Source organism: Sturnira hondurensis, unplaced genomic scaffold (assembly GCF_014824575.4).
Source record: "Sturnira hondurensis isolate 20B ecotype Veracruz unplaced genomic scaffold, ASM1482457v3 Scaffold0020309, whole genome shotgun sequence".
In the NCBI taxonomy this organism is placed as follows: Eukaryota; Metazoa; Chordata; class Mammalia; order Chiroptera; family Phyllostomidae; genus Sturnira; species Sturnira hondurensis.
In genome coordinates this window covers 394,132-414,136 of record NW_028092940.1, presented here as the reverse complement: position 1 = coordinate 414,136, position 20,005 = coordinate 394,132, and the positions used below count along the sequence as shown (strand labels likewise).

Below are 20,005 nucleotides of genomic sequence, written 5' to 3'. Positions count from 1 at the left end.
GAAAAGTAACGGGCAAGGTCACACGGCTAACTGATGATGGTTCAGAAAAGGGGTCTTGGTGTTTGTGTGTGTGTGTTTCTACTTCAGGGCTCTTCCCATCAAACTTTACATGGTTCCGATGGAAACCTAACATTTCTGGAGCGGGTAGGCCAAGTGGCCAAGGTTTGGGAACAGTGATCGCCACCTTCTATATAAAAGTTTGGTCAACTCAGTTTCAAGAGACGAGGACGCCTTTTTTGCACGCAGGAATTCTTTCTGTTCTTCGCAACCGCTTCTCCCTCCCTGGTTCTCCCTCCACCTCCCTCCTCTTCTCTGCGCATTCTTTCGAACCATTCTCGCCGGATACCATCTGGGAAGTGTAATCGCTCGCCCCGCCGCCCAAGCCGGTAGGGACGCCCCATACACTCGGTATCTCCGCAGAACAGATTTTCGAGATAGTTCGAGTCTGCAAGACCAAGCCCGTCTATCCGAGGAGCAAGCTGGGATTTGCAGTTTCCGGCGGCCAGCGCACTCCTGCTGACACAGGGCTCTGGGACTCTAATCCTCCTGCCGGCCCCGCGCGCCATGATGATGTCATGGCCCTGGAGGCCCCTGGGATACGTAGTAGTTCTCCGGGAGTGTTCTCAGCCTCCGCGGATGCGACTCCAGGACTACACTTCCCAGGAGTCTGAGCGGCGGCGCGCCGAGAGCCGCGCGGCCCGTTGATTGGCTGGTGAGCCGGCCGCACGCGGAGGAGCCCCAGGAGCAGCTCTGTTGCGACAGAGGCCGAGCGGCGAGGCCCAGTGAGTTGGGGGAAGGGGCGCTGGGGGAGGGTGCCGGCCAGTGAGGGGGAGGGAGGATGGGAAGAGGGAGGAGGGACGGGGTCGGGATGGATGGAGGAGGCTGCGAGGGAGAAGCAAAGGCCAAGGGGGAGAAGCTGACATGCGGGGATGGGGGTCCGTTCCGGGGGGGTGGCGTGTCAAGAGACTCCGAGGGGTCCCCCCCGCGGGTGCCGTGGAGGGGACGAGTGCGTCCCGGGAAGAAGCCGGGTCCGACGGCTATGTGGTGTGGAGGGGGACGGCGGAGAGAAAGCCAGAGGCGGACGGGAGCGAGCAGCCGGGCCAAGAGAGCTGGCCGGCTGGAGCGCGGGGCGCCAAGTTGCGGGGAAACCGGAGACGGGACCTCCGCCCTCTGCGGAGGAGCGGGACCCGGCCCCTGTCTGGCGGCCCGGAAAGGAGGAGCGTTTTCAGAGCGAGGCAGGCCGTGGGGATTGGTGGACAAAGCCCGAGGGAAGAGATGTTAAGATTAGAGGAGCGGCGAGGATCAGCCTTGGCTTGAGAGACTGACAAAGTTGGGAGCGACCAGGCAGGGGCGGAGCCGGGTCGCGGAGGCTCCAAAGGAAAATTCCTGCGAGGGATGGAGCAGGGCCCGCGCACTGTCACTAAGATTAGACTTTGGGGGTGTTTGCCTTCCTTCAGGCTCCCTGAAAGAACAGTAACCTGCGCCTGTGGTTCACCACCATGCCCTCCGACCTGGCCAAGAAGAAGGCCGCGAAAAAGAAGGAGGCCGCCAAAGCACGACAGCGGCCCAAAAAGGGACACGAAGAAAACGGAGATGCTGTCGCAGAGCCACAGGTGGCAGAGAAAAACGAGGACGTCAATGGCCAGGAGACCACAGGTGAATTGAGGGACAGGTGGGTTCCTGGGATGGTCGCTGCACCTTGACAGATGCTGCCGCAGCCGGGGTCTGGATCCCGAGGCTGCGCCCGGCCTCGGGGTGTGGTGCGCGCGGCTTTTCACGAACCCAAACACTGGAGACAGGCCTGCGGCATCCTGTTACTGTTCAAGGAGACAACGCAGGGTTCTCAGGTCCCCAGGGGCAGCACATAGGAGAGCCGCGCTGCCTTGTGGCTCTGCCCAGTAGACACCAAGGAGGTCAGCTCCCTGCCCCTTTCTCAGTTTCCGTTTGTACACTTGGTGGTCAGTGTGCCAGGCTCTTTGCCACATTATGTCCTTGTCCTCCCAGGGGTGGTTACCATACCGGTAAGAAACTTATCCTTTGGCCCTGGCTGGTGTGGCTTGGTTAGTTGGAGCGGCATTGATTCCCAATGAGGGCACACACCTCGGTGCTGGATTGATCCTTAATCCAAAAGATCCCTGGTCCAGACGCACACGATCCCCTGTTTGGGCCACACAGGAGGCATCCAATTGGTGCTTCTCTCCTTTCCTCTGTCTCTGCAAACAATGAAAAAATTTCCTTGGTTTGGGGCGGGGGAGAAACACATCAATTGTTTTATGGGTTTTTCCTGGGGAGCAGATGGATTTCTGATATTTATATTTTGGCAACTATTTGGTGAGTGTTTCTCAATTGTAGACACTGTGCTCCATACTAAGGCACCATCCACTCAGTGTGCCCTCTCGTAAGTCACAGTCCAGAAGTGAAACATGGAGGTGAGGGAGAAAGAATATTCCAGGCCTTTGGCGGTCTGATCCCATCCTTCTTCCCTGCACCCTGACTTCATGCCCTACACACGCCGCCTGCTCCATCCAGACTCTCACCACTTGAATAATCACCACGCTTCTGCCCTTTTCTAGTACCTCCGTGTTTGTGCTGGTTACATTTGACACTTTCTGCAATCACACCTGACCTCAATGTTTCCATTTACCATACTGCTACGCTGTCTTACACTGTTACATTGTTAAGTTGTGTCTTCTGTGCTTTTCATCTAAATTGTTTGATCTTTGAGTGCAGGGGTCATGTCTTGGGTAATACTAAATAGTATTACTAAGTAATACTTGCAGGTAGAGATACTAAGTAAAGGTTTCAAGAGCAGAGGAGACTTATTAACAAATGCAAACTAGGACAGATAGGAATCAGAAAAGGGGGAGTTAAAAATGATTGAGAGGAGAGAGCTGGGCAGTGAGAATTGTCTCCAACATAGGAATTATGGGAGAAAGCTGGTGCATTAAAGTCAGGCCATGGGGAAGTTTTATTCCCGGCCAGCGCAGTCGGGGGACAGGAAGGTAAGAATAATGGGGTGAAGGAGCAGGCTGAGTTGTGATCTCTAAACTAGAGAGTAGGGGTCCCCTGGAGGCCCTCAGCGACCATGGCGACCAGTATCCTCAGTTCTGTGGGTACTTTCTGCATGAATTGAAAAGGTAGGAACCTGAACCCACTTTGAGACTATTGTCCACTGTTCCCATTACAGAGTTCTTGTTCCCCCTTCCCCCTCTGGGCGAATGGAATTCCCCAGGGAGCCCCGCTGTCACATCCCCATCTCAGTAACACAGGGCCTTTGGTTCTCACCCTGCTTCCTTGGGCAGCTGCTGTTCGGAAATGTGAAGTGTGTTCTCTTTCCAAGCTGCTCCAAACATTTCTTATCACCAGGGCCCAGGATCATTTCTGCTTTCGTAATTAATAGGTCAGCGGCTCCCTCTCCCCAAACTGAGTCCTCTCTCCTCCCTTCTTTTTCGAGGCCTTCTTCTTGGTTGGGGATTCCTTGAGGCTGCAGGTGACCATTTTCCAACCTTTACCGATGGCCATTGCCACATGGCCTTCCTTAGTCAGTAAGGTAGGAAAAGTAAAATAAGTACGAAAGAAGCCTCCCCTCTGACCAGTACACATTCCCTTTAGAGTGTAAGACTCTTTAGGACAGGCACTGGGGTTAGCTGGTCCCCTTGTTTGAGGAATGAGCGGAGGGGACGGTGTCCACTCTGGGCGAAGTTTGTTCCAGAATCCCCCTTGCATTTCTTCAGTGTTACTTACTTGTCTTTTGAGCCTGTCCTCTGGGACGTCATAGGGTAGACAGTGGGGTCTGTCTAAGTCACCTACTTTTGAAGCTCAGAAGATGACTCAGGTCATAGATACTCTAAACTGGAAGAGATGAAAAGAAACGTGGTAGGTAGCTTTCCCTTCATTTTGACCTCCCCTTGCCTGCGCAGATGGAGGTCTAGACCAGGGGTCAGCAAACCTGTTCTGTGGAGGTCCAGCCAGTGGGTACTTGTGGCCTCGTGGGCCATACACGCGGCCTCCGTAGCAGCTCGTCAACTCTGCAACTGTGGGGAGAGCGGCCACAGGCGGTGTGTAGATAATGAGTGTGGCTGCGTTCATATAAAACTTTTATTTACAGAAATAGGCAGCTGGCAAGCCTTTTTTTTTTTTAAAGCTATCTCCCCTCCCAAGTAAGCCAAGAATGTTTCTTACATTTTTTTAGATGGGTACATTTCAAATGGTAATGTAGACATTACAGAATAGTCTTAATTTCGCCACGTGGCCTGTAAACTCGAAAATATTTACCATTTGGCCCTTTAAGAAAAAGTTTAGCAACGACTGGTGTAGACCACAGACTTCTCCTACTCCATTTTCTCCGCTGCTGGAACAGGGATTGGCATGAAGCTGGGTGGTGGAGAGCCTGATAACTCAGCCCCATGGCAGAGACTTTCAGAATTCCTCCCTGCAGTCAAAACTAAAGACTGGGTCTTCATTCAAAAAGTAATCATCCAGCACTTCTGTATCTAACGCCCTGTCCTGGGAGCTGAGGTGGGGACGGAGGACAGGCGCACGGCTCCCCTCGTTGCCCAGGCTGTACTGTAGAATCACTAAGGGAGCCCAGGTAAGGGGAGCGCAGACTAGAGACTTAGAATATTCCCATAGCGGGGCCTCGTGTGTCATCTCTGACTCCTCCCTGAGAAGGTGAATAGATTACCTTTTCTCTTCTGGACGAAGTTCACCAAGACTCCCTCCACTCCATGCCTGCCGCACATTCCACACCACTTTGCAGGTGCTTTCCTTTATGGAAAGGTAATGCGGGGAGATAGGTAAGGTCACGGGCTCTGGGGTCAGACATTGGTTCAAATTCCTACTCTGTCACTTGCTAGCCTTCCTGGTCCTGGCTGTGTTACCTCCCCTCTTCATTGATAAAATGGGGGTTACAGGTGTGAGTGTGGTAAGTGCTCGGAGGGCTAAGGTAGGTGGGGAAGGACGCTGTAGAGCACAGTCCCAGGTGCAGGTAAGCTCAACAACCACTAGCCAGGCAGGTTAGCCGTGAACAGTAAGAGTTTTCGGCCTAAAGATGGAGCCGTGCCTGACAAAGCACGGAGGTTAGGACAGCTAGCCCCTTGTCTCAACACCTTGCCTCTCTGAAACCCCCCCGAATGGGGAACTCCCGGCTTTCCTGGCCCGGGCTCTGCCCGCCTCCATCCCGCGGTGCATTTTCTCACTCTGGTCTCTTCTGGGCAGCAGGGCTTCCTGGGAGCATCGTGTGGAAGCTTCCCAGGTCGCGGAGTGAGAATCGTGCCTCTGTAGTGCCCGCTAATCATGTAACGGGTGCACAGAGGACGGTCGGGGCTCGTGGTCACTCCCCCCGGAAGCCTGGGCCCTCAGGTTCAAAGGCAGATGCTCCCGAGAAGCCTTTTTGATGGAGGGTGGGGCCTCTCACCGCCCTCTTCCCAAACTGCCTTGCTTCTCTGTCCCCAGAAGTGGATTTGCTGACCAAGGAGCTGGAGGACTTTGAGATGAAGAAAGCTGCTGCTCGAGCTGTCACCGGCGTCCTGGCCTCCCACCCCAACAGTACTGACGTCCACATTATCAACCTGTCCCTCACCTTTCACGGCCAAGAGCTGCTCAGTGACACCAAACTGGAATTGAACTCAGGCCGCCGTTATGGCCTCATTGGCTTAAATGGAATCGGTGAGGCCCTTGGAAGGCGAGGTGGGAGGTACCTCTCCTTGGCTCCTCTGTCACTCAGCAAGTACCGTGTAGCACCAGCTACGGACAGAGCAAGGCGTTTACGGTGGGGGCGGGAGAGCAGGTGTGTCCAGGGAAGGGAGCTGGCGGGGCAGAGCAGTGTGGTGAGCACCCCGTGAGTGGCTACAGACAGAGGTGCTGGCGAAGTGGGTGGCAGGGCTGGGGTGGCAGGCGAGGCCTCCATGGATGAGCAGACTCCACAGAGCAGGGGTGGGACAGGAACTGGAGGAACTGTGTCCTGAGGGTGGGGAGGGGGTAATGGCAGGATTTGAATGAATGCAAGGAAGGAAGGTGCTCGAGAAAACAGTGAGGCTGTGTCTCGGCCGGAGGGAGGACCTGGTGTGGGGGAACGATGGGCACGGCCGTGCTGAGCGACCTTCCCGCTCTCCATCTGCCCTCAGGAAAGTCCATGCTGCTCTCTGCCATCGGGAAGCGGGAAGTGCCCATCCCCGAGCACATCGACATCTACCACCTGACGCGGGAGATGCCCCCTAGTGACAAGACGCCCTTGGAGTGTGTGATGGAAGTGGACACGGAGCGGGCCATGCTGGAGAGGGAGGCCGAGCGGCTGGCTCACGAGGACGGTGGGGCTCCGGCCTGGGCGTGGGGCGGGGGGCCCCTCCCAGGAAGGGCCCAGGGACTCACGGCCGCGCTCTGCCCGCAGCCGAGTGTGAGAAGCTCATGGAGCTCTACGAACGTCTGGAGGAGCTGGACGCCGACAAGGCCGAGATGAGGGCCTCGCGGATCTTGCACGGACTGGGCTTCACACCTGCCATGCAGCGCAAGAAACTAAAAGACTTCAGTGGGGGCTGGAGGATGAGGGTCGCCCTCGCCAGGTGAGTCCCTTCCCCCTTCCCCCTCTGCAGCTCCCCCTCTCTGCCGGGGTTGAAAGGTCACTCCAGTAGAAGTGTTTTCAACAGGGGTCAGTGGTCGGTGAGTGCCAAACAGGACACCAACAGCGATGATGCGGAGGGGTGGTGTGTGTGGGCTCCTGGCCAAAGGGTGGTCGCTGGGTGTCCGGCACAGTGTTCAGTTGGCCCGAGGCCCGCTAGGTAAATGGCGGGATAGGTCTGTTTCTTTCCTCCGGACTCCTTCTCACCCTTCCTGTACTTCAGCACTTCTCGTTGTTGCTCTTCGAGGGTTGGGTGGTAGACAGCTGTTAAGGTGTCTGTTCTTCTCACCCTCGGGTGGCCTGGGCCCGGAGTGAGTTTCTGCAACCAGCAATCCCCCCACCCCCGGCCCCCCCTCCCCAGAAAGTCTCAGGTTAACAGGTGGCTCCTTAGCCCGCAGCTCTGCCAGGTGCGCTGGTGAGCCTTGACAATGCCGCTTCAGCGGCGCTGCAGTGTGTGCCCTCGGACCCCGGCGCAGGGAGTCCACATGCTGGCAAGGACTGGCTGCCTCGGGTTTGCCCGGAGAGCTTTCTAGACTGCAGTGGGGATGCTGGGTAGCACCACAGAGGTGGTGACCAGAGCTGTCCCCTTGCCTCTCCATGTAAGGACATTCTCTGGCCTTCTTGCTGGAGTTGGCAGTCCTGCCAGATAGGTCCTCCCCAAATACTTTCTGCTATAGCGATTTATTTCCTCTGCATCCTTTTGTCTTCCCGACGGCCACCAACCTCCGTGTACCAGGCTTGCGGACTCCTAAGGGAGTGTGCAGCCTCGTCTCCAAAGCACATCGTCTCTCTGCTGTTCAGCTTCCTGCCCTTCACTCCCTGCTCTTCCACTCCGGCTTCTGTCCTGGGTCTGCCTCTCCTCCGAGGCGCAGAGCCTGAACTGAGCACCAGCGGCAGGCGACGCAGCCCCCGTCTGTGTGGCGCCCGTTAGGCTGAGGTGGCTCTGTCCTTGCCTGTCCTTCAGGGCCCTCTTCATCCGGCCTTTCATGCTGCTCCTGGACGAGCCCACCAACCACCTGGACCTGGACGCTTGCGTGTGGCTGGAAGAGGAACTAAAGACGTAAGGGGCAGGGCTGGGGCTGTGGGCAGGGTGGGCAGGGTCTGGAGCGAATGGCTGCCCAGAAACCAGACTGCACTAGAGCAGTGAGCGAATGGGTGGAGGCGAGGCCACCGTGACGCCAGAGGGCCAACATGGCGAGCACCTGAGGGCTGGCCGTGGTGTTTCGTTGTTTTTCCTGAGTCTGAAGTGGGGGGGTTGTCATTCATGTTCGGCAAAGGCGATTTCTTTCGTTGTATGTACGTGCACCATACAAAGGGGAGCTCTCCTCTGAGATCACGATGCAGTGACCGAGGAAGGAAAGCCGACACGGCAGTGGTCCCTGTGGCTAAAGAGCCTAGTGACCCCGTGGCAGTGGCTGGGACCCTTCAAGAAGCGGAGCGTGGCGGCTGGGTCTGTGCCTGTCCCGGCGCTTCCCGCCCGCGGTTAGACGCAGTGTGGGGCTCGTGCACGCCCACGCCTGTCCTTCCATTGCTGTTACTGCCGTCTCCACTCTGTTCTGCTGAACATTAGCAGATGGAGGGAACTGAGGCTGCCTCACGGCACTTTGGAAGGCAGCAGCGTCCCGACAGGTAGACGGGGCACCGGCAGCTTAGGTGCTCGCTGAGAGCCGGGAGCTGCCAGTGAGTGACAGGTGCTCAGGTGTGAGGATGGGAGAGGGCGGAGGCCGCCTGGGCCTGACTCCCAGCCAGCCTGTTGCGAACTGCCACCTCCCTGACTGGGTCTTTGGCTTTGCAGTTTTAAGCGCATCCTGGTCCTCGTCTCCCATTCCCAGGACTTTCTGAACGGCGTCTGCACCAACATCATTCACATGCACAACAGAAAACTGAAGTATTACACGGTGAGTGGGCCCCAGCCTCCCCGCAGCAGCCGCTGTGCTCCCCGGCTTCCCGAGGTTCTCCTTTAAAAACAAAAGAAAACAGAGTTAGCAGCCCTTTTTCACCCAGTGCCATAAAAAGATGTGGACAAGGAATCTTTCAGGCTGTTTTATTTTACTCCCACAGTGAATTGCTTTGGGGCCAGAAGCCGTGGACTGGCAGCGTGTGCGTGTGTGCATGTGTGCGTGTGTGCCTGATGGCAGAGAGGTTTCCCGGTTCCCAGCTGCCCTCTGCCTTCCTGAGTGGCTGCTCAGCTGCCCTGCGGCCGCACGTTTGCCCCTCCTTCCACAAAGAGTGGCGTCAGGATCCAAACAGCCTGCTCTGTGCCTTTCACAGTCTCTGTTACAAAAAAAAGTCACGTGAAAAATAGAAGTCCTCTTCGTTCATATTATACTTGCCACAGGAGTACTGATAGTTTCTTATACTGCCTTCCAGAAATTTCTTGTGTACTTGCAAGCATTTGTAGAAAACTTTTTGTTTATATCATCATAGTTCTAATCTTAATAATCATGTCTTCTCCAGGTTGCTATTAAAACGTACTGTATCTTAGCCTGCTTTTCATGCGAGTACGTGTAAATCAAGCTCATTCACTCTAGTGGCTTCATAGTATTTCATTGCATGTCTGTCCTGTACCTTATCTGCCAGAGGCTATTTGGTGGAGACTTAGGTCGAGTCCAGTATTTTGCAGATAGAAACCATGGCCGTCCCACTGTGCTGGGTTTGCTGGGCCCTGAATCTGGTTGGTCCAGTGTCTTCCCTCCCGGCGTAGTTCTTGTCAGCTGCAGGGGCCCCACCCTCTAGGGGTGGGAGTATGAGGAGGTGCCCTGCGCAGCTGTGGGCCTCTTGCTGTCTGCACGACAGAGGTCTCCAGGGCGGCCCCCGTGCTGTGGGTGTCTCTGTGGCCACTGGGAGGGTTTGGTCTGGAGCCCCGCTCTGGCCGAGCTGGGGAGAGGCCCGCAGTTGGGAGGGCCTCAGGTTCCAGGTCGGGATATGCTTCTTTGGCGCACCTCCTCCTTCCGCACTGCACAGTCTTATAGCCGGGGCCCAGCCACGTGCCAGCCCACACCCCCAAACCTGAGCGGGAACCCAGGACCGAGGCTCATGCTGCCTGCCTCGCTGGCGAGTCTCCCTGCAGGGTAATTATGATCAGTACGTGAAGACACGGCTGGAGCTGGAGGAGAACCAGATGAAGAGGTTTCACTGGGAGCAGGATCAGATCGCGCACATGAAGGTGAGGCAGCTGTGGAGCTGAGTTCGAGTTCTCCATGCAGGGAGGCGAGGGTTTTGGGGAGTTTGGGGGTGCTGGAGCAGGCCAGGAGGGAGTGGTGTAAGTTTGTACCCACATTTAGGACGAGTTGCTTGGGGCCGCGCACGCGCCCCGCCTGCTCTCTTTCAGAACTACATTGCTAGGTTCGGTCACGGCAGCGCCAAACTGGCCCGCCAGGCCCAGAGCAAGGAGAAGACGCTACAGAAGATGATGGCGTCAGGGCTGACGGAGAGGGTCGTGAGTGACAAGGTGGGTCCGATGGGGCGCGGGGAGGTGGGCTGGAGGGAAGGGGCTGGGCGAGGACCCACCTGGTAAATGCCCTGTCCTCTTCCCAGACACTGTCGTTTTATTTCCCGCCGTGCGGCAAGATCCCCCCGCCTGTCATCATGGTGCAGAACGTGAGCTTCAAGTACACGAAAGACGGGGTGAGTCTGGTCTCCGCGCGGTCGCGAGGCTGGGGCGCATCTGATGGGAAAGTCCCCGTTGTCTGCTGAGCACACCTCTTAACCCTGGGGTGTGGGGGTTTTCGGGTGTGGCAGCTGGGGCCCCTCACTCAGGGACTCGGGGGCCCCTCTGGGGTACTTGGCGGGAAGAGTGCTCAGCTGGGCCGTGGTGGCGGCGGTGGGCTGGGGTCTGTGACGAACAACTCCGGCCACTCTGCCGCCTCCTGGGGGTGGAGGGCGGCTGGGGCTCCTCGGGCCGGTCCGCCGGCCTGTGTGGGTGCCCTAGCCTGGCGTTGCCTCTCTGCCACCCACCGCAGCCCTGCATCTACAACAATCTAGAGTTTGGCATCGACCTCGACACACGAGTGGCCCTGGTGGGGCCCAACGGGGCTGGGAAGTCGACTCTTCTGAAGCTACTGACTGGAGAGGTGCGGGCGGACGGGGGAGGGGCTTCTGGGGGAGGGGCTCCCAGGAGAGGGCGGGGAGGCTGTGTGTGTGACACAGAGACAGCACGGGCCTGTGTCTCGGTAGTTTTTGTGTCTTCAGTGGCAGCATTCATAACGTCGGAACACCTGTGCACCGAGAGGTGTTTTTATTGTAGAAAATGTGTGTCGCGTCCGTGTCCGAGTCCTCTGTCATACAGTGTGGGGCATTCTGTGGTCGGCGTTCAGCCACCACCGCCACACGCCAGAGTAGCAGCCTGTGAGGTGGTGGTGCAGGGCCTGCGTGGGGGGTCGCGTGAGCCCCGCTCGCTGTGAACGTGTNGCGGACGGGGGAGGGGCTTCTGGGGGAGGGGCTCCCAGGAGAGGGCGGGGAGGCTGTGTGTGTGACACAGAGACAGCACGGGCCTGTGTCTCGGTAGTTTTTGTGTCTTCAGTGGCAGCATTCATAACGTCGGAACACCTGTGCACCGAGAGGTGTTTTTATTGTAGAAAATGTGTGTCGCGTCCGTGTCCGAGTCCTCTGTCATACAGTGTGGGGCGTTCTGTGGTCGGCGTTCAGCCACCACCGCCACACGTCTGCTCGTGTGTCCTCCTGAATGTGTGTTAGGGGCCAGAGTAGCAGCCTGTGAGGTGGTGGTGCAGGGCCTGCGTGGGGGGTCGCGTGAGCCCCGCTCGCTGTGAACGTGTGTTTGTTTCCCTGCTCTGCTGGGAACGCCTCCGCCCGGTTTCCTTTTCTGCGGGCTCGTCTCTCCATTTATGACTCTTCCTTTCTAGCTGCTGCCCACAGACGGGATGATCCGAAAACACTCTCACGTCAAGATCGGGCGCTACCATCAGGTGCAGGCCTGGGGCTGAGGGGGGGGGGCTCCCTGGGGTGTGGGGAGGGGGCTGCCTGCGGACAACTGAACTTCTCCTCGACCAGGTGCCTGAGCAGGGGGGGTGGGCTCCTCGGGAAGTGGCCCCCGGGCTCTTGGATGCCGGTCACACCTGGGTGGGTGCCTTCCTTCCTGCAGCATTTGCAAGAACAGCTGGACCTCGACCTCTCGCCTTTGGAGTACATGATGAAGTGCTACCCGGAGATCAAGGAGAAGGAAGAGATGAGGAAGATCATCGGGCGATACGGCCTCACTGGGAAACAGCAGGCCAGTGGGGGGGGGGGGCGAGGGCAAGGACCCCAGAGAGACGCTGTCCCGCCACCCAGGCTTGAAAGCTGCCCCCGAGTCTCCTCCTTTGAGTCCAGCCCCTGAGGAGGAGAGCCGTTCCCCCTCCTTCGCCCTGGGTTGCCATGAGTACAGCGGGAGTTTCACCCTTTCCGACCTCAAGGCACACATACGCTAACTACCGCAGGTCTGCGGCACCCCCCAAAGTAGGTTGTTTTGTTGGTCTGATACACACAAAAATAGCTCTAATTTTGATTTATTCACACCAGACGGCTGTTGCTGTGTTGGCTGTTGTCACTTTTTAATTTGACTGATACCTGAGTGTCATCGGGTATCACATGTTTTAACATTCTGGTGGCGCTCGGGTCGCATGTCGCTGAGGTGGAGCATTTAGGTCCCTGTGTGACGGAGGGGCAGGGACAGTGTTCCAGTCCCTGACGTGCCCCTGCCCCCGGCCAGCAGCCCGAGCCATAGCGCTTGAGGGCGAGGAAACCAACCCTAGGGACAATTCCTGGACTCAGGTCCGGCCCCAGGGCCCTCTGGACGCTCTCATTCGGTGAGACTGAAGCACAGAGCGCGGGGCAGCCTCGCTGAAGCTCCGGGAGCTCCGGCTTCCGGAGGTGTCCCTCCAGGCCTTGGGGACTGGAGGCTGGGCCACCACCTCGCTGCCTGAACTTGGGTCTTCCTGACCCCAGTCTTCGTGAAGGGGCAGTCACATTCATGCAGGGGGAGAGGTGAGCCGTGCCCTTGAGAGGGGGCACCACCAACTCATACCAGCGTCACCGCTCCGCGCAGGTGAGCCCGATCCGGAACCTGTCTGATGGGCAGAAGTGCCGAGTGTGTCTGGCCTGGCTGGCCTGGCAGAACCCCCACATGCTCTTCCTGGACGAGCCCACCAACCACCTGGACATCGAGACCATCGACGCCCTGGCCGATGCCATCAATGAGTTTGAGGGCGGCATGATGCTGGTCAGCCACGACTTCAGGCTCATTCAGCAGGTGAGGCTCCGGCTCAGGAGAGAGGCTTGGCACAGGGTATTTAGGAGAAGGTTGGATGGAGGACCGTCGTGACGTGTAGGGGCGCCTGACACACGTGTATTGGGTTGGAAAAGGGCTCAGGGCATGGGTGGCGAGGCTTGGACCAGATCTTAGGGCCCTTTGGGAAACTTAGGAGCCCTTAGTGGGGACACTTCATTCCTTCAGGAGCTGTTTGGGGACCTTAGCCTACTTGATATTGTCAGCCAGAATCGGGGGGGAGCTGGGGGAACAGGGCACTTGTACTGCTATCCCCAGACTCTTCAGCCAGGACGTAGTGGTGGTGTACTAAGGAGGGTTTCTTTTTAAAGGTTTTATTTATTTTTAGAGAGAAGGGAGGGAGGGAGGGAGAGAAACATTGATCAGTTGCCTCTCACACATCCCCAACTTGGGACCTGGCCTGCAACCCAGGCGTGTGCCCTGACCGGGAATCGAACCAGTGACCTGCAGTTCGAGGGCCTGCCCTCAGTCTGCAGAGCCGCACCACCCAGGGCCCTCGGGAGGATAGGATTAAACAGAGGGCCACCCCAGGTCTTCCGTGAAAAAGCTGCTGGTCGTGTCGCTGGAGCATTGGGGAAATAGGGGTGGAGCTGAGAGTGAAGCCTCTGAACAGATCTGGGCCCCACGAGGGAACCAAGAATGAGGAGGACACCGAGGTCCCATCTGGGGAGGTGCCTAACCTGCTGGTCACAGGGCCCTTGCGTTAGGACATCCCAGAGAGCATGGAGGTGGTGACACCAACTGGGGGCTGGCCGTGAGGCTGGTGAATGGGTTTGCGGGGTGTGGCCTTTTCTTCCGGAAACTCCCTGAGGACAGACTTCTGGGCAGGCGGCGGTGGGCGCGTGCTGGCCAGGAGGGTTGAGCCTGGGACTTGCTTTCTAGGTAGCGCAAGAAATCTGGGTCTGTGAGAAGCAGACGATCACCAAGTGGCCTGGAGACATCTTGGCCTACAAGGAGCACCTCAAGTCCAAGCTGGTGGGCGAGGAGCCCCAGCTCACCAGGAGGACCCACAACGTGTGAGCCCGGCCCGGCCCGGCCGGGCCGCGGGGCCGCACACCCGCACTGCTGCAATACCGCTCCCCGGCCCCTCCCCTGCCCCCACCTGCCTTAGCTGCACTCTGTGATCCTATCTACAGCTGGACAGTACCTGTCCGTCTCCTGTCCTGCCGGTTATTTTTGTCCATGTCTGGACTCAGCTGGCCGTCCCTGCCAGCCGCTTGCTGGTTCCTGCCCCCAGTGCTGCAGCCAGAAGCACCTGAGGGGTAGCCCAAGGGCCCGCGTCCTGGCTGGCTTGTGAAGGAGCTCAGGATCCCGGTTTCTGGGTTTTGGTGATGTTGGAGGAGTGCCCCAGCCCACCGCCCCCACTCCTCTCTGCTTCTGGTTTGGAGTCTGGATCAGGGCCTCGGTCCTGGTCGGTTTTTAAATAATTATTTAACAGTGTAACTTCTAGACCTGCGTGACATCTACAAAGCGTCCAATAAAGAAAGAAGAAGCCATGGTCTCTGGCTGCTTTCTTGGGTCCCTGGGCCCTTTGCCCTCCTCCTCCCCACGCTGCCAAGGGTCACCTCCCCTCAGCAAGGGCTGGATGGGTGTCGAGGCCGATGTGGTCTGCCGACTAGTCCGCAGGGCCCACGAGATCTCTCGGTCCCTGGGGCCGTTTAGAAATTGTGCCTTTTCTTAGTCTTGCAGTTGACAAACTTGAACACAGTCAGGATCACCTGGAGCACGCATTAGAGCACGGGTCAGGGGGTCTTTCCCCAGGGTTTCTGTTTCAGCAGTCCGGGGGTAAGGCCCAGAAGGAACGTTCTAGCAAGCTCCCAGGTAAGGCTGATGCCACTGGCTGGCAGCCCAGCCCTGGAGAACCCGTCTCCAGGGGAACTCGGTTTTCTGCCGTCAGAGGCGTCCCTGCCACGTGTGACCTGCACCGCAGCACTTGGGGCGCCGGGCTCTAGACCTATCGATTCCGTGTGGGGGCTGGGGGAGGGGCAAGTATGGTCAGGGAACACTTTTTCTCACGGGAGTCCGGGCACCGCTGCCCCTGGCCGAGTGCGGGGAGTCCCGCTGCTCTGCCTGTCCCCAGCCTTCATTCCCGTCAGCACCTCCTGGCTTCCAGCCCAGGGCTCTGTCTGCCAGGCTGTTTGAACTTGACCAGCTCCCACCTTCCTCACCGACAGGATTCCTCACTCCTGTTGGAGACCTTGGCAGCCATGGTGTTTCAGGGCTCATGATGGTCCATTGGAGATTTAAAAAAGCCCCAGGTGGTGTCGAAACCCCCAAGGAGCTTGCAGTCTAATGAGAAAGCCCACGGGACTGGAGAGTGAGGTGGCATAAATCGGATACTACCTTGTGACTTAGGTCTTAGGGTGCAGAGAATTCAAAGGCAGGGAAGTTTTCCAGGAGGCGGGACTCGGTCCTCTAACAGGAAAGATGAGAAGGACCTTCTCAAATGGCCGTGAAGTCTGAGAGCTGCTTGGGGTGGGGCGTGGGGGGCGGCGTGGGGACAGTTGCGCAGAGAGACAGTAAGTGAGTGTCAGGTGAGAGAAGCTGAGCCCGAGGCCAGAGAAGGGGCATGGACTCTCCACTCCACCTGCTGCTGGCCTGGCTTTGCTGCTTGGTTGCCCTAAGTGGGGTTCAGAGCACAGTGGCCTGTCTGTCCCGGCTCAGGGGGGATGGCGTCAAGAGCGACCTGGGGAGGCTGGGCTATGTTACCAACTCTTGAAGGTCACTGGGTCTCTGAGTGGTGGTGCACCTCAGGTACAAAGGGACGGGGTGGTGGGGGTGGTGCTTCGGAGCCAGAGAAAAGTTAAAGTCGGCTCAACTGTCCACAAGAAAAGCCAATCTCAAAAATCCTGAGAGGGCTTGCAAAGCCCACAGAACAGGTGTTTCTGCAAATGCCTAAAAGGAACAGTGCCTTGTTCTGGCCTAGGGGTGGGCCTCCTGGTCCTCTCAAACCTCAGCTCGGGGGGACGTAGCCGGATGTCGGGAAGGAAGTGGAGGGGAGCGTCCAGCGTGGGGTGCTCACTCAGGCCAGCGTTCACCACGGACAGGTGATGCTTGTCTTCACTGACCTCCCACCTCTTCCTGATTCGGACGACCTTTCCCCCCAGCCTCTGCTCTCCATGTGGCTTCAGGTTCCTTTAATCACAGCCTTCAAGAGCCCGGAACACCAGCTCAGCTGCAGGTGTGAAGTGAGGCGACCCACTCCACTTAGCAGCCGCCTCGCCCGGTCCTTGTCCTTCTTTTGCATGGGCAGCTAACTTCCACGGGGACCCCACCTCAGCGGCTTTGCCGGAGGAGCCAGGGTTTCTCTCCTCACGCCGGGCCTCCCCGCCCTGGTTTCCCGCCCCATCCTCCACCCCCGCAGCCTCACTGTGCCCTGCACCGCTGGTCCCACGCTGCCGCCCACGCTGTGCACCGTCCCTGTTCTTCCCGATCACAGTTGCCCCTTCGCCCCAGCTGAACAGTAGCCATCCTGCAAGACCAGCTGCTCGTCCCCATTTGTTCCTTGACGCCTCCTCTGGCCACTGTAGGCCCCACTGAGTTTTGAGCTGTCCCCGGCACACACGGTGGCCCTCTGGCTTTTCCCTGTGAACCAGTCCTGTCTATTGCCCTGTATTCCAGGGTCTATGGGCAGAGTGGGCCTGCATCCCTTCTTACTCTCCCCAGCACTGAGCCACGTGAGCCCAGTGGGTGCTGGGTAGCTGTGTGGCCATCTGGTGGTGTGTGAGCCCCAAGGTTGTGATACACTGGTGTGGGGGGATTGGGGGTGCTTGGCTGGAGGAGAGGGTGAGGGTTTCCTGTTCAGACACAGGAAGTCGCTTGGGGGCAAGGAGAGAGCAATCATCTTCAGGGTTAACCCAGAGCATGTTCTCGGTAGGGTGTGGCCAAGCCCCGCCCCTCCACCCCAGGTGCTGGTCCCCAGCCCCACCTGGCCACCGCCGCCCACTTCATAAAAGCGGCCCCCAGGAGCGGGAGGCAGCTGTGCAAGGAGAAGGAGGAGGAGGAGGAGGAGGATGAGCAGGGAGCATGGGCAGCAGCCGTCTGGGGCCCGAAAGGGCCATCGCTCCAGAGACAAGAAGTCCCGGAAGCGCAGCCGGCGCAAGGAAACCTACTCGATATACATCTACAAGGTGCTGAAGCAGGTGAGAGCCAGGTGGGGGCGCGTGCATGGACCGTGCTGGGCTGAGCGTCGGAACTCAGTGTAATCCTGGCGCTGAGACAGTGGCCTCACGCACACCATGCCCCTCTAAGGGGGTTGGACCTGATCCCGAAGGGCCCTACCCTCTCAGCACCTGCCATGCACCTGTGATGTGCAGGGGGGGCATTTAAAGTGTGCTCTCCACCAAGGTCCGGAAGCTTCCAGGGGGTTTGGACAGGCGGGATGCTCAGGTGGAATGTTAGGTGGTGCATAACCAACAGACTATGGGGAGACCAGGGGAAAGAGCTGGGCTGAAAGCGATCGTTCAGGCGCCGAACACGTTGTGGTGCAAGCAGGAAGTTCCAGTGAGTGCCGGCTAGCTCGAGGTGCACTTCGGGTGAACTTGCTCTCCCGGAAGGCCATGCAGACAAGTGGTTCTCAGTCTCTGAGGGGCTGGGGGTCAGTCTACCTTACACAGAGGAACCGAGGCCCACGAAGGATCACTGGGTTGACTGGTCACAGGACCCGAAAGCAGCTGAGGTCACCCCCTCCCACCCCCAGCTCTGGCCAAGCCCTTGAATACTTTCTGCTGGTCGCCCCCTAAACCCAAGGTGTCCTCTCCGTTCAGGCAGTCCACCCATGCACCCCTGAGGAGCACCAACTCCTGGGACTCACTGACAAACTTTGGGGGCACCAGTGGGCCTCCAGTAACCAGTATGCCTGGAGGACCCCAGGCTGAGTCAGGGCCAGGGGGAGGCAGGGTGGCTCTGTTCCCTGCCCAGGTCTGTCCAGTCTGCCTGAGATTCTCACCCCCGCATTAGAGAAGACCCCAGAGGTACATGCCTCCTGTCCCCAGTATGAATGCCATGAGCAGGTACAGTGACGGGACAACCCAGGTCTCTAGGAAGGGTGGGGTGGGGAGGCCAGGGGGGCAGCACCAGAGGACGGACTCCAGTGTCCTGAAGAAAGTGGAGGGGGCCTGTGCGGGGGGAGTGGGTATTAGGGAGCCCTGCAGCTTAACCTAACTTTGGCGCTCAAAACTGTGCGGGGAGGTTAGGGCCAAGGCCGGCCTTGCCGAGGAGAGCTGCTGAGCCCTGCAGACCCTGACTGGTGGTCACCCTTTGGTCGGGGTGGGGGGCCACTGCTTCACCCCGCCGGCAGCCCCGAGGAGAACAGGATATGATGTCCACACCTGGGCTCCAGGCTAAACCAGCCCCTTAGAGGCTCAGACTGCCCATGGTCAGGGGTGACCAGAGGCGTCCAGTTCCAGCTGCACTGTGGGTATGATGGGTGTCATTGGGGAACCACCTGTCCCCCACTTTACAAGAAACACTCACTGTCCACCCACTCACATCTTAGGTTGGTGTCAGATCCCCGCCCTTTGTTTTACGAGAGATCACCTAGTTCAAAAGCTTGTGTGACAGACGAGGAAACTGAGGCCAAGGAAAGGGCTTTTACTCGAGGTGACGGGGAGGAGTGGCGGTCCAGCCGAAGAACCTGGGTCTCCTAACTCTCCTCATCCGATGCCAAGATCAGGCCACATGGGGGTGCTCTCTGGTAACTCGGAAGCAGCCCACCGAGTCGAGGGCACACATCCTTTCCCCTGGCAGTCCCACGCCTGGGAGTAACCTTCCTCTTGCTTGTACTAGTGTCCAGGAACACACATTTACTTTAACGCAATCTGGTGGCAAGAAAAGAGCAGCCCTGAATGTCCATCAGGAGAGGAATGATGGTACAGGCTCTGATTCCTCCACACTCTGAAACACTATGTAAATGCATTCAATGGAAAAAGCAAAACGCTGCATAACCAATTCCATTCCTCAAAGATAGACCCTGACACATGCTTGCACAGGGGTTTGATAGCGTCACCTCTTGCTGTTAAGTGTTTTCTTTTTTAACCTGGAGACAGCGGCGTAAAAACGAATCCCTATTTTCATGTCTCTTGGCCTCTGGGAAGAGGTGGGGAGGTGGCCTTACAGTCCTGCGTCCCCAATCTGAGGCTGGGGCGTCAGGCTGAGCCTCCTCGCCAAAGCTGCCCTGCCGTTATTCCCCCAGGTGCACCCTGACCTCGGCATCTCTTCCAAGGCCATGAGCATCATGAACTCGTTTGTGAACGATGTGTTTGAGCGGCTGGCTGGCGAGGCCGCCCGGCTGGCCCAGTACTCAGGCCGAACCACACTGACGTCCCGGGAAGTCCAGACGGCCGTGCGCCTGCTGCTGCCCGGGGAGCTGGCCAAGCATGCCGTGTCCGAGGGCACCAAGGCCGTGACCAAGTACACCAGTGCCAAGTGACCCCGGGGGCCTAAGCTAAATAAAGGGTGAACTGCTCCTGTGCACTGTGGTGATTTGGAAGGTGTGGTGTGATTTGGGACAAGGGCATTGCCACTTTTAAGCACCTTTCTTCTCCCGGGCTGGCCCAGAGATGCCAAAAGGTGGGACACCGAATTGGTGGTGAGCTGGCATTAGACTTGGCCAGCTGCTTTCATCACGCCCTCTCTGGGCCTGAAATTCCCCCTGTGTCACTCCTTCAGACCATGTTTTGTGATGCCATTTCTGGCCAAGGATCATTTTAGACCCTTGCTGGGCACAGGGGGCCTCACAGATGTATTCCTCACTGTGCAAAACGGACGCCCCGAGCCAGCTTCCGAATGGCCTGCTGGGATCCATTCTCCCCTCACATCTTCCTCCCCTCCATTTCAGAGTGGATTGGTGGGGAGGTTTTTGAGACTCCTGCCTTTCCCCCCCACCAATTGTATTTCAAAAAATCTCAAACCCACAGAAAAATGGGGAGACAGCACAATGGCCACATGTAGGTCTCTCCCCCACGCCGCTTTGCATCTGACCCCACGTATCTTTCCTCTCACACGGCCTTCGCTCCAGCTTGTGGGCATCTGACCCATCAATGCTCTCCCCAGCTCTGGGGGATGGGAGGGAGGGGCAGGCGCCAGCGACCAAGTCCCAAGTCCCC

General features: G+C 58.1%; 2 protein-coding genes across 2 annotated transcripts; both read left to right on the top strand.

Moving 5' to 3' along the window:
• The first annotated feature begins 680 nt into the window (after positions 1 to 680).
• ABCF2 (ATP binding cassette subfamily F member 2) lies at positions 681 to 14,393 on the top strand. The gene is made up of 15 exons (XM_037029487.1): positions 681 to 782; positions 1,458 to 1,656; positions 5,455 to 5,667; positions 6,126 to 6,308; positions 6,389 to 6,560; positions 7,581 to 7,676; positions 8,412 to 8,514; positions 9,687 to 9,782; positions 9,948 to 10,067; positions 10,154 to 10,243; positions 10,579 to 10,689; positions 11,479 to 11,541; positions 11,718 to 11,846; positions 12,660 to 12,863; positions 13,782 to 14,393. The coding sequence occupies exons 2-15, from the start codon at positions 1,500 to 1,502 to the stop codon at positions 13,917 to 13,919; spliced, it is 1,875 nt and encodes a 624-aa protein (XP_036885382.1). The 5' UTR covers positions 681 to 782; positions 1,458 to 1,499; the 3' UTR covers positions 13,920 to 14,393.
• A 1,860-nt stretch (positions 14,394 to 16,253) lies between these two features.
• On the top strand, positions 16,254 to 19,348 carry H2BK1 (H2B.K variant histone 1). The gene is made up of 2 exons (XM_037029488.1): positions 16,254 to 17,041; positions 19,093 to 19,348. Exons 1-2 carry the CDS (start codon positions 16,913 to 16,915, stop codon positions 19,327 to 19,329), a joined length of 366 nt encoding a protein of 121 aa, XP_036885383.1. The 5' UTR covers positions 16,254 to 16,912; the 3' UTR covers positions 19,330 to 19,348.
• Positions 19,349 to 20,005: the final 657 nt, after the last annotated feature.

Bases quoted from the DNA above. Each gene is read 5' to 3' on its own strand.
- ABCF2 (XM_037029487.1), top strand. From the start codon at position 1,500: ATGCCCTCCGACCTGGCCAAGAAGAAGGCCGCGAAAAAGAAGGAGGCC. The intron at 10,068-10,153 runs GTGGGTCCGATG...TCCTCTTCCCAG, and splicing joins AGAGGGTCGTGAGTGACAAG to ACACTGTCGTTTTATTTCCC. The intron at 11,847-12,659 runs GCCAGTGGGGGG...CGCTCCGCGCAG, and splicing joins GCCTCACTGGGAAACAGCAG to GTGAGCCCGATCCGGAACCT.
- H2BK1 (XM_037029488.1), top strand. From the start codon at position 16,913: ATGAGCAGGGAGCATGGGCAGCAGCCGTCTGGGGCCCGAAAGGGCCAT. The intron at 17,042-19,092 runs GTGAGAGCCAGG...TTATTCCCCCAG, and splicing joins TCTACAAGGTGCTGAAGCAG to GTGCACCCTGACCTCGGCAT.